Source organism: Salminus brasiliensis, chromosome 13, assembly GCF_030463535.1.
Source record: "Salminus brasiliensis chromosome 13, fSalBra1.hap2, whole genome shotgun sequence".
Lineage (NCBI taxonomy): Eukaryota > Metazoa > Chordata > Actinopteri > Characiformes > Bryconidae > Salminus > Salminus brasiliensis.
The window spans coordinates 16,147,430-16,172,982 of NC_132890.1; the positions used below are offsets into that span (position 1 = coordinate 16,147,430).

Below are 25,553 nucleotides of genomic sequence, written 5' to 3' on the forward strand. Positions count from 1 at the left end.
GACTAGTGATTTTCTCTCAAACACGAGAGTTATCTGCAGTGCTGCTCTGTTAATTGTGTAGTCTGAGGATTTCTAGAACATGTATTTTTAATTGGCTCTTTAGAAGGTGGAAGTGGCTAATGGAGGATGGGGAACGTGGTGTGAGAAGAGAATGTTTAGGCATGTCTTGTCTTCCTTCTGTCTGTCCAACACAACTTTTAATGAGCTCCTCTCATTAGCGTTTCCTTAGCTCAGCTGATGCACCTTGTTAAGACTTTAGTATTACACAATGTGTTTCCTTCCTTTTCTGCATCTCTCATTTCCACCTTCTTCTCTCTTCCTCTTCTCACACCTGTTCCTTTCCATTTCTCTCCTTTCCTCTTTTCTTCTTTCTGTCTGTTGTCTTCTTTTCTCCCAATTTCTTCTTCTGACCTCTCTGCTTCTCTCTGGGCTTTCCATTTTCTCTACTCTACCCTTCTTATTTCTTCTCTTCTCTTATTTCTCTCCTCTTCCCTTTCCTTCTCTTCTCTCCTCTTTCCCCATTTTCCCCTCATCTCCTCTTCCCCTTTCTTCTCTTCTCTCCTCTTCTTTTCCCTCCTCTCCACTCCTTTCCTCTCTTCTCCTCTTCTTTATTCTTCCATTTCACCTTCCACCTCCTTCTTTAATTTTCACCTTTCTTCTCTTCTCTTCTCTTCTCTCATTTTCACTATCCTCTCATCTTCGTCTGTCATCTCCATTTCTCTCCTTTCCTCTTTTCTTCTTTTCATCCCTCTTCTTCTGTTGTCCTCTCTTCTCCCAATTTTTTCTTCTGACCTCTCTGCTTCTCTCTTCTTTCTTTTGGGCTTTCCATTTTCTCTACTCTCCCCTTCTTATTTCGTCTCTTTTCATATTTTTCTCCTCTCCCCTTTCCTTCTCTCCTCCCAGCTTCTCTTCTTCTATATTCCCCTTTCTTCTCTCCTCTCCTCTTCTTTTCCCTCCTCTCCACTCCTTTTCTCTCTTCTCCTCTTCTTTACTCTTTACTCTTTCCTTTTCGCCTCTCACCTCCTTCTTTTCTTTTCACCTTTCTAATCTTCTCTCTTCTCTTTTCTTCTCTTCTCTTCTCTTCTCTTCTCTCATTTTCTCCACTATCCTCTCTCTTCTTCTGTTGTCTTCTCTTCTACTAATGTCTTCTTCTGACCTCTCTGCTTCTCTCTTCTTTCCTCTGGGCTTTCCATTTTCTCTACTCTCCCCTTCTTATTTCTCTCTTCTTCCATACTCCCCTTTCTTCTCTCCTCTTTCCCTTTTTCCCTCATCTCATCTCCCTTTTATTTCCCCCTCTCTTCTCTTCTCTTCCCTCATTTTCTCCACTATCCTCTCATCTTCTTTTGTCATTTCCATTTCTCTCCTTTCTTCTTCTCTTCTCTACTCCCTCCTAAATTCCTCTTCTCTGCTCTCCTCCGCTCTCTTCTTCTTTCCACTGATCTCCTCTCATTTTCTTATCTGTCCTCTTCACTTTTCTTTTGTCCTCTCAATTTCTCTCCTCTGCTCCAGTTTTCCCCACTCTCCTCTTCTTTCCCATCATCTTCTCGGCTCTCTTCTCTGCTTCTCTTTTCTATTCTTCTCTGCTCTCATCAGCGCTCTGCTTTCTTCTTCTCTCCTCTCATTTCCTTTTTCTTTTAGTCTCTTCCCTCTCCTCTCTTCTCCTGTCCTCTCCTCCTCTCTTCCCTCCCCTCCTTTTTTCTCTAATCTTCTCCTCTTCTCTCCTCTTTTCTTCCTCACCACATCTTCTCACCTCTGTAATCTCGTTTACAGTTAGCATGAAACAGATTTCTATCACTTCTGTCTTCCCTGCATTCTGTTACACCTGTAATGTGAAAGACGAGCAAAAAGCACTGCAAGTGAAAACGCTAAAGCTGCAGCAGGTGCTGCTGAACTGCAGAAACTCATTAGAGGGCTGAATTGCAGGTTGGCATTGTTTGAACAGGCTGACTCTGTGCTGTGCTCTGAAAGTCGTCTCTGTTTGATGCCAAAGGTAGATATTCATGAGCCTGCCGCATGGCAGCAAGTGGCTGCAGCTTCAGCAGCCGGGGTGTTCATGAGACACAGGTCAGGCTTTATTTCCAACTTGTTTGCCTGTGCTCTTATCCACATTTGGTCAGATTGACAGGATTAGATGGAGTGATGTGGTGGGAGGCATTGTGCCTGGTCCCAGAAGCCCGGAGGCAATGCTACCTGTCAGTCCTGATCCACTGTAATCCCAGTGTGGCCTGTCACACTGGACTTAGATGAGCACCATGAGTCCAGGCTGGTGGGTTGGCCTGTGGTGAGCTAGTCATTAGATTTTTCAGCATAGCTTTTTGTCCTATTAGTGGGATTATCGGACACTCGGATAATGTGGCAAACAAAACATTGTGATCCATTTAAACAATAAACAACGTTTCTCAATATTTAGATTGAAAAAAGGAATGCAGCATTTAAACCAACATTAAAGCAACATTGTAAAGTGTATGGAAAACCTAGAGAAGTGAATTGTGTGAGGAAACCATTTTACTGCTTTTGAAAAAGGTAACTGTACACACAGCTGCTCTTTAAAGCCAAAAACACAGTCTTATGTGTACTTTTAGGGGGTATAACAGCACACATGGTTTATGATCCAATAAAGATTCAATATTGGTTCAAATGTCTTGATTCTGCAGAGCTCTAAATATGGTTGTGTATTGCTTTACAGTTATGTTGTTATCCCATTTAAATCATATTTTATTTTTTTACTTATCCTCTTATTTTTCAGCCATATTTGTTCAGACTAACTCATCTCACAGTTTTTGACTCCAGATTGTTGACCTGATAATGCAATTAGGGCTGGAATACAGCTTTTTCATTCCTTTAGCAATGACTGGGGTGCAACCGGATGATTCAAATACACAAGTACAAACCCAGCCAAGGACTTGGTAACATCATAGCAACCACCCAGATAACATGTACATGTAGGGCCTATCTGGTTAGCCCAACTGGGAAACAGAAAGTTTTGTCCATGGCTTCCTTGTTAGTCCCACAAGGGTCAGTGCTGGGACCAGGAGGGGTAAAACATGGGCCCCATCTGGGTTGTACACTGCACATGGGGCCTAGATGGGACATAGACGTAGATCGGACATTTTCACAAGTAACTTAATAGAAATCTGGTTCCACCAAACCCCCTAGTGCATAAGCCATGGATGACAATGGCAGGAAAAGCTTGTTGAGAGTGCAAAAGAGAAAGACTGAGAAAAAGTTTAGATGCATAAAGCTTTTGGGGAAAATATAATAATAAATATAATAATAATATAACCCACAGATGCTTTTTAAAGCCCAGTAAACACAAACCGGAGCCGGTGGACCAAAGAAGAAAACTGAAAGATGTTTTGCAGTTGTTCGGTTGGAAACTCTTTCCCCTATTTTATGCCATGGCTGGCTAGGTTGTGCACATGCAGCCTTTCCTATTACAGCTGCCCTGCACTGACCTGTCACTGCTGTTTACACTGCATCTGGTGACGCCTTGTCACCTCGGCTACCTTGTTTCCCTGGTAACCGCATGTTGTAGCAGATTCGGGCTATTTGAGAAGAATCATATATGGCCTTCATTTAGAGAGTGCTAAAGAGGTTAAAACATAAAAATTGTTCTTCATTTTCAGACATGGTCTCACTGTAGAGAACAACGAGGCTATCAGTATCAGACTACTTCTGCACTTGCACTGAACACTGGATAAAAGTTGAGAATTCTTCTTAAGAAATGAATGAATGAACTGTAAGGTGTAGAGATGGAGTGATCAGTGTTTTTAGGGACTGATACAGATTGCTGATCGTCTTTCAGCTCGATCAGCCAATAGTCTATTCCGATCAAGGGCGATGCCGGATGCCATATTAACCTTTATAGACAAACTTGGTAATGCATCATCAAGCAGGGCTTTTGTACTGTTACATGCAGTGTCTCTCAAGAAGAAATACTTTACTTTCTAAATGGATTTTGGAGTCAGCCACATTTAAAATGCTGTGGAACTCTGAGCATGAGCTGCTAAAGCCCATGCATTAAGAGCACTGTGTAGCTCAAAGTGAGGCTTATCTAGTGCTAAAAAATCCATTGTTTGGGATGTGATTCTTTTGGCTTTCCAACTGTACACAAAATGTACTTTTTGGTACTGGTTGAGTGTGCTCAGCACATTTGGTTGAGCCTTTTTGTGTTGTTAATGGTCTTTGGTAGCTCTGCTGTGTCCTGATACCCACTGTCTCTCTCCCCTCCGTCATGGACATTTACACCACCCGCTGCATCCGCAAAGCAACCAGCATTGTGGATGACTCCACCCACCCTTCACACAGTCTGTTCTCCCTCCTGCCATCAGGAAGAAGGTACCGCAGCATCCGGTCCAACACGACCAGACTCTGCAATAGCTTCTTCCCCCAAGCCATCAGACTCCTCAACCCAACTCAACTCCTGAACTGATATCTTACACTCTCCCTCTCTCTCTCTCTCTCTCTCTCTCCCTCTCTCTCTCTTTCCAACCATTTATCCCAGATAACATGGGAAGCATTTTTTGCACAAGCATTTGCACTGATAACTTTACTACCTCACTGGACTCTATTTATCGCACATTGCACAACTTGCACACTACAGTCATTATTTATTATCCTCTGTCTGTACTGTGTTGTCTGTCCGCACTTGTTTGTTGTGTTGCACTTGTGTCTTGTATGCACTGTCTATGTTGCACCATGGTCCGGGAGGAACGTTGTTTCGTTTCACTGTGTACTCTGTATGTAGTTGAAATGACAATAAACCCACTTGACTTGACTTGACTTGACTTGACTGTACTTGAGTACAGGTTGAGCGATATACTCTCATTGTGTATCAGGGTAGTGGTGGTAAAGGTACTAACTTTACCTCCCCAAGAGACACGTCAGAATTTCTGATTTGATCAAATCTGGCTACAAAAAGTGTTTTTTGGGGTTGTTCTGGCTACTGTGCTTGCAGAAATTGCCACATGGACGGTGGGAATCCTCCACTTATGGTGTAACCTGCAAGCTAATTGGATCATTTTGTTAAAAGCAGTATATTTGTAAACTGACGCCATGTTGAGCGTTATAACGCCCATTCATATTTCAAACAGTGTCTGGTCTCCCCATTTTGAACATCTCTGGTTTGAGTCAGAAAGGTTAACACTGGTTTCCATCTAGCAGTTAAACAAGGAACTTTAGGGCCCTGCGACGGAGGGGCCTCACAGAACACTGCAGCAATCCTTAAATAGCAAAATATGCCTCATTTGATCTAATCAGCTCTCAGGATTGGCTAAGATAGAGAAATATCTGATCTCCAATCGCATAATTGGGATGAAAATGAGCTGTTACGGATACATGGTTGATAGAGAAGAGATGAGAGTGCCTCAGAGAAGCATGTTTTTTCAACCTGATGAATCTACTGTATTAAGCCCCTAAGACACACTCTACACGGCACTTTACATTTATGTGCTGCTGTATGCTGACCTAATTGGGGCTCGTTAGGACTTTGTTGCTGATAATGGGGTTAGCGGGGAGGGTTCCGTTTGAGCATGGCAGCTGATGACATGGATGGATGGATGAAAAATATAATCAGGCCCGATAGGCCGTAATCTCGATAATTGCGTGGGGGTGTGTGGGTGTATGTGTTTGGTTAGATCACCCTGAAACGTGTGACTGCTGTACACCATGGTTTCCGTCTTGTACCGCTGCCGTTTCAGAGTACTGCCTTGCATGTGACAGTCATCAGGGCATGCTGTGCAAAATTTGTTTCAAGTGATTTGTTCAGCCACCGCCATTATTTCTGATTTGCTTGCTTGGTATTTGCACCCACTGCCATTATCAAATTCTTACAGTGACTCTGAGACCAGGCTGAAAGAAGCAGCATGGATGTTTCCCTGGTTTAGTCAGGTTATGAGTATGAACCTGTATTCTCAGGTATATTATTAAATCTGGCAATATTATCTGGTATTTTATCACTATTTTATGTTTGATACCATATGTTAACACTGATAACATTTCAAGCCATGCCACTTTCAAATCACTCCATAGTCCATTGTAGGGATGTCACAATACCAGAAATTTGATTTGATCAATACCACTGAAATTGTGCCAATTAAACATTTTTCAGCCAGAATTTTACAAATTAAATAAACATATTTTAACCGAAATTGTACAAATGAAATAAATGTATTTCAACTGAAATTGAATAAAGTATTTTAAGAGAAATTGTAGGATGAAGCCTTTTCTCTTCAAATAAAACCAAACAATATTGTGGCAGAAATAATGCAGATAGCCAAGTTCTGATACATAAGAAGACATATTAATATTACAAAACAGTGCCATGTTGCCTCCAAGGGTTAAACTGAAACAGTTCTGTGTAATAACTTGACTTGAATAACTCAACCTGTTATAGCACAGCATGTCAACAGTGGTGCCCAGCCTGTGCTGTAAAAAACAAACAGGTAAACTTAGACAAGACTGTTTACCTTACACCCATCTGTGTAGTGAACACGCAAGTGAGCAAACATGCTCGGAGCGCTGGGCAGCAGAAAGGGTTAAGGGCTTGCTCACAAGTATCTAACTCATAACCCTGTCATCAATAGACTGGTGTTCAAGAAAAAAACAAGAAAAGTACTGACCTGGTTCATAGTATCAAGTCCAGCTCCGGCATATTATCATGACGCGCCATCTAGGGATCATTTTATGTCAGTAACAGCTTCTTTGTATAGACTGTGTATAGCTGTATTTTAACTGCCGAACTGAACCTAGCTATAAGTAGCTAAAACCAACAATGTGCTTTTAAAAGGTGATCAGAGCGGTCAGATGACCTTCACGGCACTTCTAGGTATTAATGGTGTTAACACACATGGTATTACGAAAAACAAAGTTAACACACAGCGTGGTAATACAACTGGTTATGAACCATTGCCGCATTAGCCTAAAGAAGCAAATGCTTGCCTTTCTGAAAACAATTCACAAATAGTAATAATAAAAATTCAGATTTTGAACATTTGAACCCTTAAATTCTGTGTACAGATTTGAGTGTCTGTCTTCGAGATCCTTAGATAAGTTCTTAGGTGGTTCCGAATGCACCATTTGCATTCTGTTCACTGATCATCCGGTTCAACTCCATGACATCATTCCACCTGTTGTTGTTATGGTAACCTTCCTTCTTTTTTCCCTACATGTGTAGACTTATTATGCTGCCCCTGTCAGTTCTGGAAATATCGTAGTCTTCTGGATTTATCACTGCTGCGGCACTTTAGACTAGGTACCAAAATATACCCAAGCTTTTGATTTGAGCTTCCCTTTTGCGGACAACGGCACTGGAAAAGCTGAGGTAACAAGACCTGGTTCACGTAAGGAATCTGGAGGTGGAGTTCACCAGCTTTACTTAGGGCTTTCTCTAGTAGGCTGGGTATATGTACATTTTGGGGCTATAAATAAAATGAGTCAAGACTGTTATGAAACTATTTGGAGATTTTGGTTATGCATGCTCTTTCTTTTGAAGAAAAACACAACCGTGTTTGAGATTAACGATATGTCACTTCTATGTCCCAAACTTTCATTATTCAAAGATGCCATGAAAGAAAACAGTTTGACATTCTTGGACCGCTGTTTTGAGAGGCTGTATGTTCCAGGTTATCAAATTTTGAGACGTTCCCATTGTCTAATGTCACTTTACCCAGGACCAAATGTCTTTTCATTAACACTTAAAAGATTATTTAAATCAAATGAAAATGAGCCTGAATGCACAGCTCCAGTGAGTAATGCCTCTTGTGGTGAATCCAAAATAACTCCCCGTTTAAACACATAACAGCACTTAATTTAAAGGTATCTCACACTAGACTATGGGGGCTATCTGTGTTCTCTCCGGAGTTATTTTTTACCTTTTATTTGACAATGATGAAGTGCCAACCGAGATGTGATTTTTGTTTGCTCATGAGTCCACTTTCAGCTCAGGGAGTTCAGGGACTGTCTAAAATTACTAGAAGAAAAAAAAGTGTCACTATTATTATTTTCTCTGCAAGTACCTCTGCTGATGCTTCCAAAACATCACAGTTGAGTGTGTAGCTGAAGCTTAATCTTTGTCAAATAAAAGAACATAAACGTGCAGGTGAGTAAAAGTTGTCGTATTTGTCTGCTTTCATTTGGCCCCGAAACCGCTGTAATTCCGTGGAAGGAACAGTATTGTTTGTACGACCCTTGTCACCTGATGTACAAGAGATGAGACCTGATTTTACTCTCGTGTTTTTTTTCCAGAGAACTGGTCAGTCTGAATCTCAAAGCTGGGTTTTCAGAGTTATAGCATATTCTGTACCGTATAGACAGCATTTTCTGCTTTCAGCTCAGCAGCCACCGTTCTAGAACACTCTCGTCTGAGAGGTACGATAAATGTGTTATTTGAAGGTAGAAAAATTCCATTATGTTAAAAATATTTCCATCAGGCTCTGGTTTGCATGAAATAAATAAATGAACAATAGCACAAAATGAGTCACCATCAGTGGAGGCTGTCTCTTAACAGTCACCGGGCGCAGGACTAGTCAGAACAATCATAAATACAAATGTTTAATAAAAATGCCTGATGGAAAGAGTGAATATAAGAGTGTGGGGGGTGATGAGTACAAAGAGAGATTCACTGTTGGTGCAAAGTACATAGTTTACATTAAGTTCAAACCCTACTCATGGTGTTGTTTTAAATTCAAGCATTCAAATATGACTTTTGGTGGATATTTATACTTTAGGAATACTATAGGAATAAAGAATATGGCACAGACTTTGTGTGGGTTTTCTCTCATCTGAGCAGTGAGCAAAAGAGCCTGGAGCAGAGTGGGAGGGGAGTGATTACGGAATAGGGAACGGAAATAGTTTTGCACTTTGTGCACTGGACTGTTTAAGAGTATCATATTAATTCACAAAAGCCTTATTTCAGGATCTACAGTGCACGGGCAGATCTACAGCAAATGCTTATAGATGCACATAGTTGAGAAACGTTGTCAACTATTACAATAAAATGGCTTTAGTGTGCACGGAAAAGTAAAGGAGCACCATGCAAAGGTTTGGACACCCCAAGAGATTTGAGCTCTTTGATAACATCTAATAACATTTACCAACCTTTGCACAGCACTGTATGTAATGTAGATTTTTTAGGTAATGATGGTAAAATAGTAATTAATCAAATTTAGTTTCTCTAAAATGGAGAGAAATATACTAATTTATACTAAACCGCTCTTGATTACTTTGTTTACGGCATTTGACTGCTGAATGCACTTAAACTGCCAGTTCTGACTCCCACATGCAGACGCCCACCCTGGCTAGCATTGTGTTAAGCGATGGGGAAGAGGGAGGGCCGTCCTACCCACCCAGAAAGAGTGAGGCTAATTATGCTCTCTGGGACTCGGAGTTCAAAACCTGCAATCTCGAACACTTAGATGGCTGCACCACTTGGGAGCTATTCTGTTTATACTGTGTGGGTAAAATGGGAAATACCTTTCAGTGTGCTGGTCGTATCTTTGAACAAGCGCCCAAACAGAGTGGTCATGTTTATTAGTTAACCATCTGGTATGTACAGCCTTCCGATGAGCCCCCAAACCCCCACTATTATTCTTCTAAACTGAACACAACATTAAAATACATATATATCTGTATTTACAATCACATTCCATGGACATATGCTGTTCAGCTATTAGCCAATTTGTTCCAAGGTCTAAAACTAGTGTTGGGGATTAAATCAGTGAGTCTGTATAAACAATAAGCAGATGCATTATAATCCCTCCCCTATTCTCCTCTCCTCTCCTCTAACGTGTTCTCCCCCATATTTCTCTGCTCATGAATATGGATGCAGGGGCGAGCCTGGAATTCTGAAGCTGCGTGTTGCCATAGTGGAGTACAGTGAATGTGCTATCCTTAGCACTAATGAGCCTGGCTCTGAATCCCAAGCTGCCGTATGGTCTTTAATTGCTTTCACAATAGCATACTGCAATGCCGTCCAGTTACACAAACAGGACTTAAAGTATGGCGTAATGGAGCAGGTTGGCTTGAAACACTATTTGGAACTGGCTTTTGTTTTGATATTGACACACTGTCATTCCATCTGTCAATGTAAAATGAATTACACACATAATTGTGTTGTTATTTCTGCATATTCATGAACACCTGACATTTCCTAATGGACTGCCACACAGAAGAGGGACTTATGCTGATATTAAGTGAACTCAACCAGCAGTTGAATCATCAGTGCATAATCTTGAGTTGAGTAATGTTAAAGGAATAGTACAAACAAATGGCTGGGTGTGCATTGCACTGCATTTCTATAATTTCCAGTCAAATACCGTAAATAAGTGGGGGGGGAAATCAGGAGATATTTCTGACCAAATTTAGATATATACGTTAACCTTCTTGCATGAGGAAGGAAGGAATCAAAGAATATATAAACATATAAAACATAACATATAACATAACAAGCCTGAAACATATAAAAATATGTTTCAGGCTTTGAAAAATGTGGTTGAAAATTATTCAAAGATACTGAGAAAGTGGGACTCCTAACAACAGTGCAAGACTGGGTGGACCACCAAAAACAAAATTTGTAAAACGAGCTGCTGGTGTTCTCAGAACAATGAACTGGCCATTCCGGAGTCCAGACCTCAGCATCATTAGATTTGAATTCTTAAAAAAAATAAAACGAGGTCCCTGAAAATAATGGCAGCTGTAAAATAGATTCAAAAACAACCCTAGACATACCCTATTCATTTGTGACCTTATGTCGTTGAGCAAAACAAAAACAAGCTTTATTGTAACTGACAAGTGTGGTGACTACCAGCTAGCAGCCAAAACAAGGCTATTAATTCTGACTCTCCGTTTTACCTATCAGCATTTACATTGTGTAGATTTCAACAGCAAAACACAACTGTTACAGCATTTAAGTTAAAGTTAAAAGTGGAAGCCAACTTCAGTCTGGTTTTGGCTGCTAACTGGTAACTTCACCAGACACTGTATTAGTTAAAAAAAATACTTCTTTTTGTTGCTTTGTTCAGTGAAATAAGGTCACAAATGAAATGAAATGTTTAAGGTGTAGATAAGTGAGTGGATCAGATCAAGATTATTAACAATATTAGGTTGAATATTCTTGAAATTGTAAAAAGAGTGTGCCTTTAATTCTTGCTACTGCCATGGCCAGCTGACTCCAAAAAGAACTACATAAATAGAAAGCTGAGTTTCCTTACTGGAAGTTGGCCTCCATAGACAGCTGCCATCATAAAGAACTTCATCCATAGCCAGTTGTCTGCAGAATAAGTTGCCTTTAGAGAGTAGCAGTGTGATTGAGGAATGAAAAGTCCTGCATCAGCTCATTCGTGGTCGTGATGGCTAAAGAAAAACGTTCTTTTTCTTTCTTTGCGCTTATCAGACTTCCTTTACATTTTAGTTAAAAGCTGAAAGCTGTGGCTGTATTAAAGGACCCTGCCTTGTTTAATGACTGAATGTAACATTTTAAAAGGATTCTTACCAAGCTCTGTTTTGGGAAGAATGTCCTGATACTGGGTGTGGCCTCCTTTTGCTCTCAAAATAGCCTCAATTCTTCATGAAATTCTAGTCCATGTTGTAATAATTGCATCACACAGTTCCTGCAGGTTTTTCAGGAGCCCTTTCATGCAAATCTCCCGTTCTACCACATTTCAAAGATCTGGCGAGACTTTATGATGCTTTATGACATGGTGCATTATAATACTGTATAAATAGCCTTTATGGGTAAATGGTGGCCATGAAGGGATGCACATGGTTAACAATAGTACTGTGTACTGTGGCATTCAGGCGAGAAGTGATTGGTATGTATCAAAGAGCCAAAAGTGTTCACAGAAAACCATCTCCACACCATTACACTACCTTCACCAGCCTGGACTGTTGACACAAGGCGGGTTGCATCCTTGAATTAATGCTGCTGGTGCCAAATTTAACCAGCTACCATCTGCGTGCCTCAGCAGAAATTGACATTCAACATACCAGGCATCTGTTTCTCCAGTCTTCAAATGTCCAGCTTTCTATTCTTTGCAGACAGAAGTGGAACCCAGTGTGGTCTTCTGTGCACCCAATGTGCTCCCTGTGATCCAGCGTCGCCCCTTTCGTCACTTGCGGTGTTTCTGTCCATAGAACTGCTTACTGGATTATTGATACTTATTGTCTGTTCTGAGTAAACTCTAGACTAGTGTACATGGTATCCTAGAAATACTCAAACTAGCTTTGTCTGGCACCAACAATCATGCCACGCTCAAAATCACTGATGTGAACATTACCTGAATATGCTGACCCATATACCTGCATTTTACTGCTGCCGCTTGTTTGATGTTTTGAAATACACTGTGTGCAGAATTATTAGGCAAATGAGTATTTTGATCACATCATCCTTTTTATACATGTTGTCCTACTCCAAGCTCTATAGGCTTGAAAGCCAACTACCAATCAAGTAAATCAGATGATGTTCATCTCTGTAATGAGAAGGGGTGTGGTCTAATGACATCAACACCCTATATAAGGTGTGCTTAATTATTAGGCAACTTCATTTCATTTGGCAAAATGGGTCAGAAGAGAGATTTGACGGACTCTGAAAAGTCAAAAATTATGAGATGTCTTGCAGAGAGATGCAGCAGTATTGAAATTGCCAAACTTTTAAAGCATGATCACCGAACAATCAAGTGTTTCATGGCAAATAGCAAACAGGGGAGCAAGAAACGTGTTGAAAAAAAAAGGTGCAAAATAACTGCCCATGAATCGAGGAAAATCAAGCGTGAAGCTGCCAAGATGCCATTTGCCACCAGTTTTGCCATATTTCAGAGCTGCAACGTTACTGGAGTATCAAAAAGCACAAGGTGTGCGATACTCAGGGACATGGCCAAGGTAAGGAAGTCTGAAAAATGACCACCTTTAAACAAAAAAACATAAGATAAAACTTCAAGACTGGGCCAAGAAATATCTTAAGACTGATTTTTCAGGTTTTATAGACTGATGAAATGAGAGTGACTCTTGATGGGCCAGATGGATGGGCCCGAGGCTGGATCAGTAAAGGGCAGAGAGCTCCACTCCAACTCAGACGCCAGCAAGGTGGAGGTGGGGTACTGGTATGGGCTGGTATCATCAAAGATGAACTTGTGGGACCTTTTCGGGTTGAGGATGGAGTGAAGCTCAACTCCCAGACCTACTGCCAGTTTCTGGAAGACACCTTCTTCAAGCAGTGGTACAGAAAGAAGTCGGTATCGTTCAAGAAAACCATGCTTTTCATGCAGGACAATGCTCCATCACATGCATCCAAATACTCCACAGCATGGCTGGCCAGTAAGGGGCTAAAGGAAGAAGAAATGATGACATGGCCCCCTTGTTCACCTGATCTGAACCCCATAGAGAACCTGTGGTCCCTCATAAAATTTGAGATCTACAGGGATGGAAAACAGTACACCTCTCTGAACAGTGTCTGGGAGGCTGTGGTGTCTGCTGCACGCAATGTTGATCGTAAACGGATCAAGCAACTGACAGAATCTATGAATGGAAGGCTTTTGAGTGTCATCGTAAAGAAAGGTGGCTATATTGGTCACTGATTTGTTTTTGGTTTTGTTTTTAATGTCAGAAATGTTTATTTCTAAATTTTGTGTTATATTGGTTTACCTGGTGAAAATAAACAAGTGAGATGGGTATATATATGTTTTTTATTAAGTTGCCTAATAATTCTGCACAGTAATAGTTACCTGCACAAACAGATATCCTCCTAAGATGGCCAAATCTAAAAAAAAAAACCCACTCCAACTCCACTCCAAATATTAAGCTTTGATATTTATAAGTCTTTTGGGTTGATTGAGAACATAGTTGTTGTTCAATAATAAAAAGAATTCTCTCAAATATAACTTGCCTAATAATTCTGCACACACTGTAAGTACCCAATTGTATTGGTGTATATATTTCTGTACAGTATGCCATCATGTTTTTCTTTGGCTCCCAATTCTCGACCATTAGGTTTCTGGTGCTGAACGTTACAGCATTGTTTTGGACGTTAAAAGTAAGATGTGTTTTCATTTAATAAATTAATTGAGTTAAAAAAAAAACAGATAAAACGTATTTGTGATGGTCAGTTTGTTCTAAGAGGCTCCTGACTGAAGTGCCTTCAGGAGGTGGATTACATTGAACTGTGATGGTGACTGCATCTGCCAATTCCATGAGCACTTTCTCTAATAAGGCAGCTACAAAAAGCTCCTGCGGCAAGACCGATTTGTCGTTCTGCATTTTCTCTCTCTGTCTAAACACAAAGCATTATCACTGTTACAGGATCCACTGCCTTTATGATGGTAATTTCACCAGCTCATCTTGCTTGATTAAAATTGCCTGGAAAACGCGGCCAGAGGCGATTATAATTAGGGCTCTTCTTGTTAGGTGATGGTGGCTTTGACTCAGGCATGGTATTGTTCTGCCTCCCACCTCTTTTGTGGTGTGAACTCAGATTCTCGCTAGCATCATTGTATATACAGTATCTGTATACAGTTACTGTCTCCACTTGTGATGTGGTGATGGAGATCACACATTTTCATAGGTTAAACCTTCAAGCCCTCCATACTTCCAGACTGATCTACACCTGCTGTTCTCACATCTGCATGTTAGTCTGTGGCTGAATCCATCAAGTGGCTCTTTAATGAATGATGCACCTTGTTAAAATGCATATGTGCAAGTCCTGCTCGTTTGACATTTTCTCAGAATGATGGTCTTAGGACTACATTTTGCCACAAAACTAACAAGTATATGTGCTGCTGAGAGGAGATCTCAAGTAAGCTGAAGTTGGGTCTCCTTGCTTGAAATATTATTGTGCAGTTAAGTGGTGCGAAGACATTAATGTGTGTCAAAGTCCTTAGAGGTAGCATGTCAACTCAGCATCCCATTTATTACCGCAACACTAACATCAATACTGTGATGTTAGCACTGCTACTCCGACATTAGCATTGCTTTTTGCGCCATTAGCACTGTTACCACGTTGTTAGCATTGCTACCACACCACCTGCCGACCTTGCTCAGCATTGTTACCGCGGCGTTGAACTGGCACTGACTATTTTAATGCTGCCAATAACAGTCTTGGGATAAATGATACGGTAAGCAACATGTTGGATAAGAGAAAACATTTTCACGAGGGACAGATCATTATGGCCAGACGACTGGTTAAGAGCTTGCCCACAACGGCAGTGCTTCTTTTAGGTGCACCTGAAAAAGATGAAAGTGAAAGTGGTCTGAAGAGAGACAAACCACAAGCCAGCGACAGGGTGTTTTGGCAGCCAAGGGTCATTGATGTGCAAGGGCAAGACTATCCTGTCTGGTCCAAACTGAACAGAATGGGGACACAAGTCACAGAAAGTTTAAATAATGATTTGTAATAATCTGTCAGACACAGTTCATATGGGACTGCATGGTTAATTATAAGCCTTGTCCTCTATGGAAAGTGCATACAACGGGCACACGAGCAATGGAACTGGACCTTGAAGCAGTGAATAGCCACCTATCTATCTAAGCATCACAATGATATATGGCAATGATATCCCCACATAGCAGCACCCTCGGTCAGCGGAATAATGCTTTCTGCCACATTACACACATTGTTCAGAAAGGATTAAAGGAACATGATGAAGAGCTCAAGGTGTTTCTCAGATCTCAGTTTAATCGAGCATCTGTGGGATGTGCTGGAACAAGTCTCGCAGCAAGAATTTAAAGGATCCTAAAGTCTTGGTACCAGATACCTCTGAGGACTAAATGTATATTAGGCAGGTGCTCAAATTGCAGTTTACAAACCCTTATTTGCATCATTTTCACCTCATATTGGAGAGATTTGTTGATTAGGTAGAGATGAAATGGAACAGCTTTCACATGGTAATTACGCCTGTTGTCCATGCATGATGAGTAACAGTAGGACAGTAACAGCACAGTCAAAGACTGCATAGACTCCAGGTTCTGGAGCTAGGCTGTTTAGCCAGATCTTAGTGATCCTGTAAATATTGCAGTTTTAACAAAAAGGTGACTTGAAAATCACCCACTGTACCTGTACCTACTGTTGGTTGCTCAAGATGATGGAGTACAGACTACAGACAGGAGATTGGCTGTCTGCGCTGTGGAATGTCAGTCCAAAATCTTCATCATTGTTCACTTGGGTGGCTATCTGGTGACTGTAGAGACCATAGCATATGATTTACATAGATTCATAGATTGATCAAGCCATTCAGTGACCCCTTTATGGGTGGAAATAAAATGATTGGACAATAGTGATCAGTCAGAATAACTGTATTGATTTTGACAACAATGGCGACCTCATGAATTTATCATGTGCCAAACTGCTCAGGAAGCTTGGACAAATTCCATGGCAGACTGTGCAAATTCAATTCTGCTGCTGATTAGACTATACGCTAAAGATTTTATGGCGATAAATTTTCAGTGCAAGGAAATGCTTGCACCTATGCTTTTTTTGCCAAAAAAACTAGCTGCACAACAACCAAAAAGCCCTTGGCATAATAACTGCAAAATTCTACCTGAAAATAATGTACTTGATGACACAGAAGGTTAAGCACTTAGAGCTGAATAGGAAACAGAGGGCTGCATGAAATGCCCCATTCTCCAAAGTGAGTTTAAGGGAAGTAGGTTCATTTATCACCTTGTTGCGTAGTAGTTAGCTTTGCCACTACTGGACAGGTCAGTCTCTATATGTGAACTGAAAGCTGGGCCAGACTAACATAACGCTTTATGTCCAAAAGTGTTGATGCCATCCCTTCTTATGAATGCATTCAGCTACTTTGCTAAAGTTGTACCAATTGCTGACAAAGATGTGCAAATGCACACACACAGTTTGTCTAGTCCCTGTAGATAAGTACTTCCAGTAAAATAGGACTCTCTGAAGCAGATAAATAAGGCAGTATAAAGCCCCCCAGCATTAAGCTGTGGAGCAGCAGAACTGTGTTTTCTGCAATGATGGTGCTCCATCCAATACATTTTGGGAGTTTAGGTGGTAATGAAGTGGTGGTAATCATCCAACATCCTGACCTCACTAAGACTCTTATCGCTGAATGCAATCATATCCTCACAGCAATGCTCCAAAATCTAGTAGGACGTGGAAACAGTTACTAAAACAAAAGCAGGATTAACTCTTTTTTTATTATTTAATTGTATTTATTATTTTCAGAAGAAACAGTAAATGAGCAGGTGTCCCAATACTTTTGTCTATATAGTGTATTTAAGCTAGTATATCATTTAACAGCAGTAAAGTTTTAACTCATGTTTTTATTCCCTCTTACATTCTCTGACTCCTGCCTTTCGCAACTGGTTGTTTTATTTGTGTGCTGTAACAGAGGTCATTTTGTGGGGGTCTGGACCAACCTTTTTACACTGCCAGAACTTGCCAGAAGAATTGCAGGCTGTGTCTAAATCAGCCGGCACAACATTAAATGCTCAAAGACCACCACCCGTAATCAAAGAATTCTTTTGCAACAGTTTATCTGCAACAGTCATATGGTGACAAAAATTGTACAGTGTAAACTGCTCTTAAGGAAACCCAAACCATGCCAGCAAACCATGCCCCCAAGGCCAAAGTGTATTCCACTTGAAACAACAACTTCCATGTATCAGTGGTGTTTCCATATGCTGATTAAAAGTGGTTTTCATTTGTTCAGCTCCAAATCCTTGCAGATCAAGTTAAACTTTAGCAGACAATGCCGCTCCTCATGTGTGACTTTGAGATAATCACTCAGTAAAGGGGTGCGCAATAGGGGTAGGGTTAGCCTGCTACAGTTTTGCTCGCATGTATTCTGCTTGCAAGTGCATTCACTCACTTGTGGAGAACATGATGAAGGACCCATCTGATCATACCTTATTTCACACTGTAGATGATCTGCTCTCATGTGTTCTTTAGCCTCACAGTAATACCCCTGTGTAGTAGTGCATTAAAAGAATGACACATTTTAACAAAATAACACTTTTACACAGCCTGAAGCAAGACTGTATAAAACGTGCATCCAGAATTTGCTAATATTTAGTTCAGGGAAGAATGTGCCCCATGCCACTGGCTTGCCCTCCACAGTTTCTTTTATCTGCCATTTTTAACTGCAATATGAACTAAGGTACTGGGAAACCAGAAAGTTTTGTCCATGGGTTCCATGTTGGCCCCACATATGGATGCCCACCAGGGTCAGAGGTGGGACCAGGAGGGGTTTTATGCAGGCGTATACGGGACCCATTTGAGATTAGGATGTGCTGTAAGGATGGGGCCCATTTGGAAAGCTCAACTGGGTCCCAGTAACAACACAAGTACAAATCCACTCAGAGCCCATGACGACCTGGGATCCACCTAGCCCACGTTCCACCCATGTGAGCCCCACATGAGCTTGTTAGCTGGGCAGCTACCTAAAAAAGGCTTTACTATCTTCCTATAGACTTAATATGCTTTTTGGGCCTCAATATTTTAAAGTGCTAGGCAGCTCCTTAGAGGATTTTTGGGACTGATTGTTGGGACTTGTGGAGTCTTTGGAAAACTATGAAATTTGCATTTGCCTTTCCCACGACAATTGTGAACAAGCCACAGCCTTAACAAGCTAATTATATTCATTGTAAAAGAGAACTGAGAGCTTAAATTAAAATTGTGCACTCTAAATTTGAGAAAACTAATAAATAAATAAAATAATATAGTAATCTTGCTTATAATGTTGACAAAAATGATTCATATTTAACTTTAATCCTTTTGGATATTAACAATAACAGACATTTTGACCAGGGGTCAAACTTTTTGCCTGCCACTGTGAAGCATTGAAGATTAGCTTAACCTGCGTGTGGCAATACTACTGTTATATGAATGTGAAGACTACATGAGTTCTACATACATGTCAGACATTTAGCCAGTTATTATAAAGGACTTCCAAGCATTGTTTGTTATACCAAAATATACTTAGAGCACATAAAGAAGTCCTTTAACCATGATACATTCTCAGGCTCCTCACAGCCACAGTGTCACATCCTATCAGGACAAAGAGTGCCGTTGAACACTGTGTAAAATGTCCTGTCCAAGAGAGATGTGAAAACGCATTAGAGGTAACAGATGAAAGCCTCCCCAAAGTGTCTTGCTCCAAAACTGAAAAACTCTCTCTGAAACGGCACCAAGGTTAGGCCGACCTCCAGCACGAATTCACAGGGGTGCCAAGTGCTAACACGCACCCACAGCTCAAGGGGACAAAAAAAACAGTATAAAGCTTTCACACGTACACAGACAATGGAAACAACACAGTGATCGCTTTCTCTCACTAAAGGAAATCAAAGCCTATCTTCTCTGGCCTTCATTTACCCCCAGCTCTGCATTTAATCCCAGCCTTGTAAAGTCTCAGCAGCTTGGATCCTCCACAAATGGATGTATTCCTGGCTGAATAACCACATTATGCTATGACTCCTGCTTTCAGCTGGCCTAATGTGATTGAGATTGAATCTCTTTTCTCTATTTCTCAGAAGCTTTGTTTAACCGGACCAGGCTGCACATCCAGACAGCACCTTTTTCTAACCTCTGTTGTAATCCTGTAATTTGATGATATCTATATTTGCCATGATTTCAGCCTTCTTGCCCTTTTGTTTGACCTAAAAAAGGCATTTAGCCATCAGTTCTGACCTGCAGGGCGACGTAAAACCAAAAGTAGAGATATGAGGGCTGTTGTGCAGATGTCTAAATCAGTAAGGATGATTTGTTCATATGCTGGAGCTGAGCCTTTGAGATTCGTCCTTCTGCTGAGATGAAAAATCTACCTTACAAACTCGGCTCCACTAAAGTTTAAGCAAGTGCAAGTGCCTGCTTATTGCACAGTTAGAAGAGACAGCATGTGGTCTAAGTTTATTGGATTGCCGGATTCGACAAACAGAGGTGGGCAGTTGTTTTAAATAGATATGGCGGCATAACTGTGTTGTTTCGTCTATTTTAAGATACTAACTCTCTCGCTCGCAGACACTACACTGCTGTTCAGACATGAACCAATTAATCGTATCCTAGCAACAGGAGTCAATATGTTACTTAGCAACAGTGTTTGATGATATGCAGAAGTTGCTTTTGAAGAGGCTTGTGTCGAACTCAGGCAAATTACATATTCCCAGTGTAGTACTAAATATAGTCTCCATATAAACCATAATATTTTTGTTTTTTGATGTTTACATTACTGCATTTAACAAACTAGAGATTTCTTGCTTTCACATAACCTTCAATGATGAAATATGATCAATTATGGAAGGACTTCTCTGTTCCTCAGTGTGCTTTCAGTGTGCCACAGTGAAACCAGCAGTTTAAAGGCACTTGTTTTTTTCCAGCATTGTGAAGGGAGCCACTGAATAAGTCCCACACCTGCCTGAGTTTTGAGGGTCGAAAATACAGTCAGCTCATTAAATTACTGAGCATCTCATTTCTTCTTGGGGTTCAGGACACACTTAATGAACTGCAGCAAAGCTGGATATATTTTAGCAGCGGCTCGAGCCGAGAGGCTGGAAATCGTGTCGCTGAATGAAGAATGAGCTGGTCGTTGTCTAACATTACATCCAGTATTTCCTTCAAATGCCATTAAAACATGTGTAACATCTGGGCATGCAAGAAGCTGCTGGAATATGATACAGAATGGTGATACAGAATGCATGAAGTGCTCTGTGGTTGCAGTTTAACCATGAAACTGTGAAGAAACTGGGCTAGAATTAGGCCACTAGGCTGTCCCCATTGCAGCTGCCCAAACCAGAGCTTCATTCATAGAGGCAGTTCACTGCATTACCCTACTGACTTTCAGTGCCTCCTCTTCATTAAAAATTAGCGCACATGTGCCAGGGTTAATTTTATTTAGAAGACATGAATCTGTCCCTGGGCAAGAGGCAGCATGCTTTTCCTTCCAGTAGGCACAGGTGTTTTTGGGTACTGTAGTCCAGCATGTCAATCCTTGTTATGCAGTAATTCACACAATTTGTCACACCGCCAAGATGTTAGCAAGCAGTATTTTACTGTAAAGCTGCAGATGGATAATGTTTTATAACAGTGGACTCTGATGGGGCTGGATCTTTTCCATGAGTTTGATACACTCAGTTATCATAATTTAAACTTATTTTATAAGTTTATTAAATATTTCAGATTCTAAAACTTGATTGGCTGGGCTACATTCAAACACTTATGACTTATGACACCTACATACCATAGTATACATAATAACACATTATATCCGTAGTAACAATGCAAGTAATTCACTTTTGCACCACTGCAGTAAATACAAATCACGCTTTGAGTTCCCCCTCATGGACACACTCTACACATGCATTTACTGACAAGCTGAGGGATGCAGAACCAGCGTCTGAAGTGAAAGAAGCATGTGGACTCACACAGTAGTGTAACAATTACAGGATTTTACACAAATATGACTCCAGATTCCACACTGCGTTATGCAGTGTTCTCCCTATTCTCTCTATTATAACTCAGTGGAGCAGCCTTTTCAGGTACAATTTTGACGTAATGTTGCTTTAAGCTAGAACATCAAGGGCCACCTTGGTCCAGTAATAGAAAAAAACACAAAATCTAATTCAGATTAGACTTGAAACCACATATGTGGTTTGAGTTTGATTGGAAAACGTGAACTTCCATGTGGCTGTTTGCCTTTCAGGCTGCAGGAAATCTGTCGTGCTCGATTTGAATATGCTGAAAAATCCGTTTTGAGCTGCCTGTCTGAACAAAGGCTTTGATGGTTATGTTGCTAGGCAACCTGTGCATTTTATTTTGTTCTTGTTTAATGAAAGCAAGAAGCCACACGAGGTTGCGCATTACAGTGATTGTGCCACGCTTAAAGGGCCTAAAGGGGTTTTAGTCATGCCACTGTATTATGCGTTCCCCCCTGAATTCAGTAGTAATGCATTTACTAAGTTTTACACATCATTAATGAACTTGTCGGAGCTGAAAGAGCTGATTAAGTGCTCTGTGTTGATTGGATGTAAAGATGAACCACTCCACTCCTCCCAGTAATGCTCTGGCACTCCTCCCGGGTGTAGATGTAGCTTGCTGTAGGTGATATTTCGAATGCCCAGCTACTTTACGGGCCTGTTGCATTGATAGAAAGCCGCAGTGCTTACCCCACAGTCCTTGCAGTTTTTTAGCTTTCTTCATCAAGTCTTCATCAAAAAAAAAAAAAAAATCTGCGTTTAGCATTGGCAGCTAGTGCTTTACTGCTCACTGATGATCTTTGAATCCTTCAGTGGTAGTAAAACGCAGTGCGGAACTGCTGACCTAGCATATTGCTAGCATTAATCATACTGACCCTCACTTACACACACACACACTCCCCACTCACCAGCTCTTTGCTCAGTCAGGTGGTCCACATTTTGTCTTTCTCCTTCACTGTCATCCTTTTTTCTTCTCCATTACTTTCCCTCTGATCCTCTATAATACACGGTCAGCATGAATCTGCATAGCATTGCAATATAACTCACCAGACGTGTCAGGGAGGCCAGCGCTGAGGTCCGGCTGAACTCTCTACCTCATGCCTGCTTTGCATTCAATATTCATTTGCAAGCAGTAATGAAGGCTGGCTCGTGCCCTGACCACTATGACTAGCTTCCAGCAAAATCCAGCAGTCAGCAAGCAGCACTGTATCAATGTCAGATGTTTTTGCCGTTATTGTCAGACAGTGATTAAGGGAGTGAAATGTGATATTCTGCCTGTGGGAGGCATTGCGTTCAATACAACAGTGGAAACGACTGACGCCACTGTTAATTATCAGAAACTCCAATGAGCCTTTATGGATCCTACTGTTCTGAGCACTGTACAGGATTCAGTATTGAGTCAAGTCAGCTGAATAAAACTGACTGGTTCATTTTCACACATACCAGAAAAACAAAATACAAAATGATCCTGAATATTTAGCTGTTGTTTCTGTCTTTCATTTTCATGTACATGTTTCAAGGGCAGGAGCAGTAGTTGCTGTGGATAGGATTAGAATATGGTTTAGGGCTAAATTAAGAAAAGTCTTTTCATGCAAACCTACAGTGTTTAACACTTTTCACTTTTTGACATAATATGAATGATGAGTAGACCATCAAAATGATTTGATCAGATCATTTTACATCGACTTCCATTGAATAAGAGGGTAAATCATCTGTACATTTTTTGGCTGTTTTTTAAATTCCCACAACTCTGCCCGTTCCAGTCTGCAATATGAAAGCAACATGGAGAAGAACTCAAACACAGAGCCACAGATTGATCAACTTAAGCAGCTTAAATAATTGTTTGGTAATCGTTGTTGAGGTAAAATGTTCAATTAATCATGGTATTGATTTGAGGGCATATCACCCAGCAAAACATTAGTGTGCAAAAGTCAGACCCTTTACTGAATTTCCAGTCAATTACCAGGTCATCCAGTGCAAGTTAATTAAGTTTTTACTGCATATAATTCACAGCAACTAAATATAGCAGATTTCTTGTTCTGTATTTGTATGTTTTCCGTTCTTCTACAGGGTTTTTTCCACACTTTCAAAGTTTAGACTTTGCTGTTTTCTGCTTCTCACCATCCAAGCAATACTTTGTAAAAATATTTTTATTTTAAGGTCAGCTTGAAGCACATCTTTTTAAACCAACACCACTAAGTCATATTGTCACATTGCTGACAGTGACTGATGAACAGAAAACATTGTTGATCTGATGAAGCAGTTTTGGTGGTCTAAAAGGTCTTGCATGGTTGTTAGGACTCCCGCTTTCCCTGTGTCTTTTAATTCTTTTTGGCAGGGGATCCTATATTTAAATATTCTTAATTTTTTGATGTGTTATATTTTCTTTATTTAGTGGGGCCATGCTTTGCCTTTATTACAGCTTACACGGTTTCCATCTTTCTACAGGAATGTTTTTGTACACATTTCCAAAGTTTGCATATTTTTGCTTCTCTCTGTCCTAAATACAAAAAAGCAATTATAAATATATTTGATGATGTTGAGGTCTGTACTCTGGGAAGGTCAGTCCCCTGTTCTGGAAACTACCAGCAGCTTTAACAATGTTTTCCTTTTCTCAGTAAGGGCTTGATCAGCTCCACATCCTTTTAGACCCACAACACTTCTTAAAGTGGAGGCATGGACAGAAACAGAGATCTTCAGATCTGAAGCAAAAACTGTTCTAGGTGTTTGTCTAATGTTAGGAGTCCCACTTTCTTTGTACCCTTTAAATAATTTGAACTCAGGTTTTGGCAGTGGATCTCATATGTAACCTCCCCAAATATATCTCCTTAAAACAAGTAACTGTGTGTGTGTGTGTGTGTGTGCATGTGTTGTGTCCTCACAGTCACTACTGCAATACTCCATATTAACAAGTGGAGTAATAACAGGTGTTATTCTGATGCAGTGTGAAAGTCAGTGTCAGCACTAGCACAAAACATCTTCGTGATTAAACTCTGTTATAGTTTACAGCCTAAATGTAGTTGTCTTTGAAGAAGGCACAGTTTCAAGATCCATAGGTCCTCCATGCCCATTTACTGTACATGTCACATGATATTCACATGGTGCAAAAGCCCTACCACTTGATATCCTAATTGCAAAACCATGGAAATGTCATCATATCAATATGCATACAGGTCTGTAATATCCAATACCAAGTGACCTTTTAGATTCTGATCTTTGACTTAGTAATCAGGTAAGTAATTACTGGTGCTGGAGATTTCATTTGAATTTGCTAGTTTTCTCATGTTTTCTCATGTCTTCCTTCTTGTTATTACCATACTCATTTGACTTTGTCATAATTTGCCCTGCACACTTCAGGAAGAGCACATTTATTTAAACATATGCTGCACTCGACATTTTCCAACTGGAGGTTGGTTAAATGGCACTGGTTTAAAACCCCACTGGTGGAGTGCAGCTCGCTGTAAGCCTTAGACAAGCTCTCATTAGATATGCACATGAAGCATATTGCAAAATGTTGACTCAGCTCCTGTTTGTTTTTTCCTCTTCCCCCACCCCCACCCCTCTCTCTCTCTAACAGGTATATGAAAGGGGAACTAATATTGAGCAATTTGTGACTCGTTTCCTGCTGAAGGAATCAGCCAATCAAATTCAATCCTTGCTCAGCTCTGTGGAGAGTGCAGTGGATGCTATTGATGAGCAGCATTGCCCTGTAGGGTGAGTTACATGCACTATATTTTGCCATTCCCTGTATTGTAAAACTGTTGATTAAATATTTTGCAATTATGATTGATGGCAAGGTAAAAGAATGTCTAATAAACCTGGCCTGACTGTCCACAAGTCAACCTGAAATCAAAATGGACCTTTTTACCCTTTGTTTGTAAAGTTCATCTGTAATATTAGGGACTATTTATCAGTTTTTGTAATTAAAATTCAACAGTTTTGATTCTCCGAAAACTTTGAATGAAGTATAGTGACTTTTTTTCCCATCTTTAATGTGCTCATAATAGGGGGGCTATCTTGCTGTTGCAAGTAAAGACTCAAATCAATGTGGCCCAACCCCTGAAATGAAGTCCTTCTCCTTCTGTGCTCCTTTCCTGTACTATCAATATTTCATTGCTCCCACCTGAAGAGCCGGGGGC

The 25,553-nt window shown here is 40.6% G+C and overlaps 1 protein-coding gene across 2 annotated transcripts in view; it reads left to right on the forward strand.

The window, feature by feature from the left end:
• The window catches only part of necab2 (N-terminal EF-hand calcium binding protein 2), a 135,016-nt gene that overhangs the window by 70,080 nt on the left and 39,383 nt on the right, over positions 1-25,553 (forward strand). For both annotated transcript variants that reach the window (XM_072695520.1, XM_072695519.1), the window contains exon 6: positions 24,992-25,128. In XM_072695520.1, the coding sequence (XP_072551621.1) occupies positions 24,992-25,128 (137 nt within the window). The remainder of the gene's footprint in view (positions 1-24,991; positions 25,129-25,553) is intronic.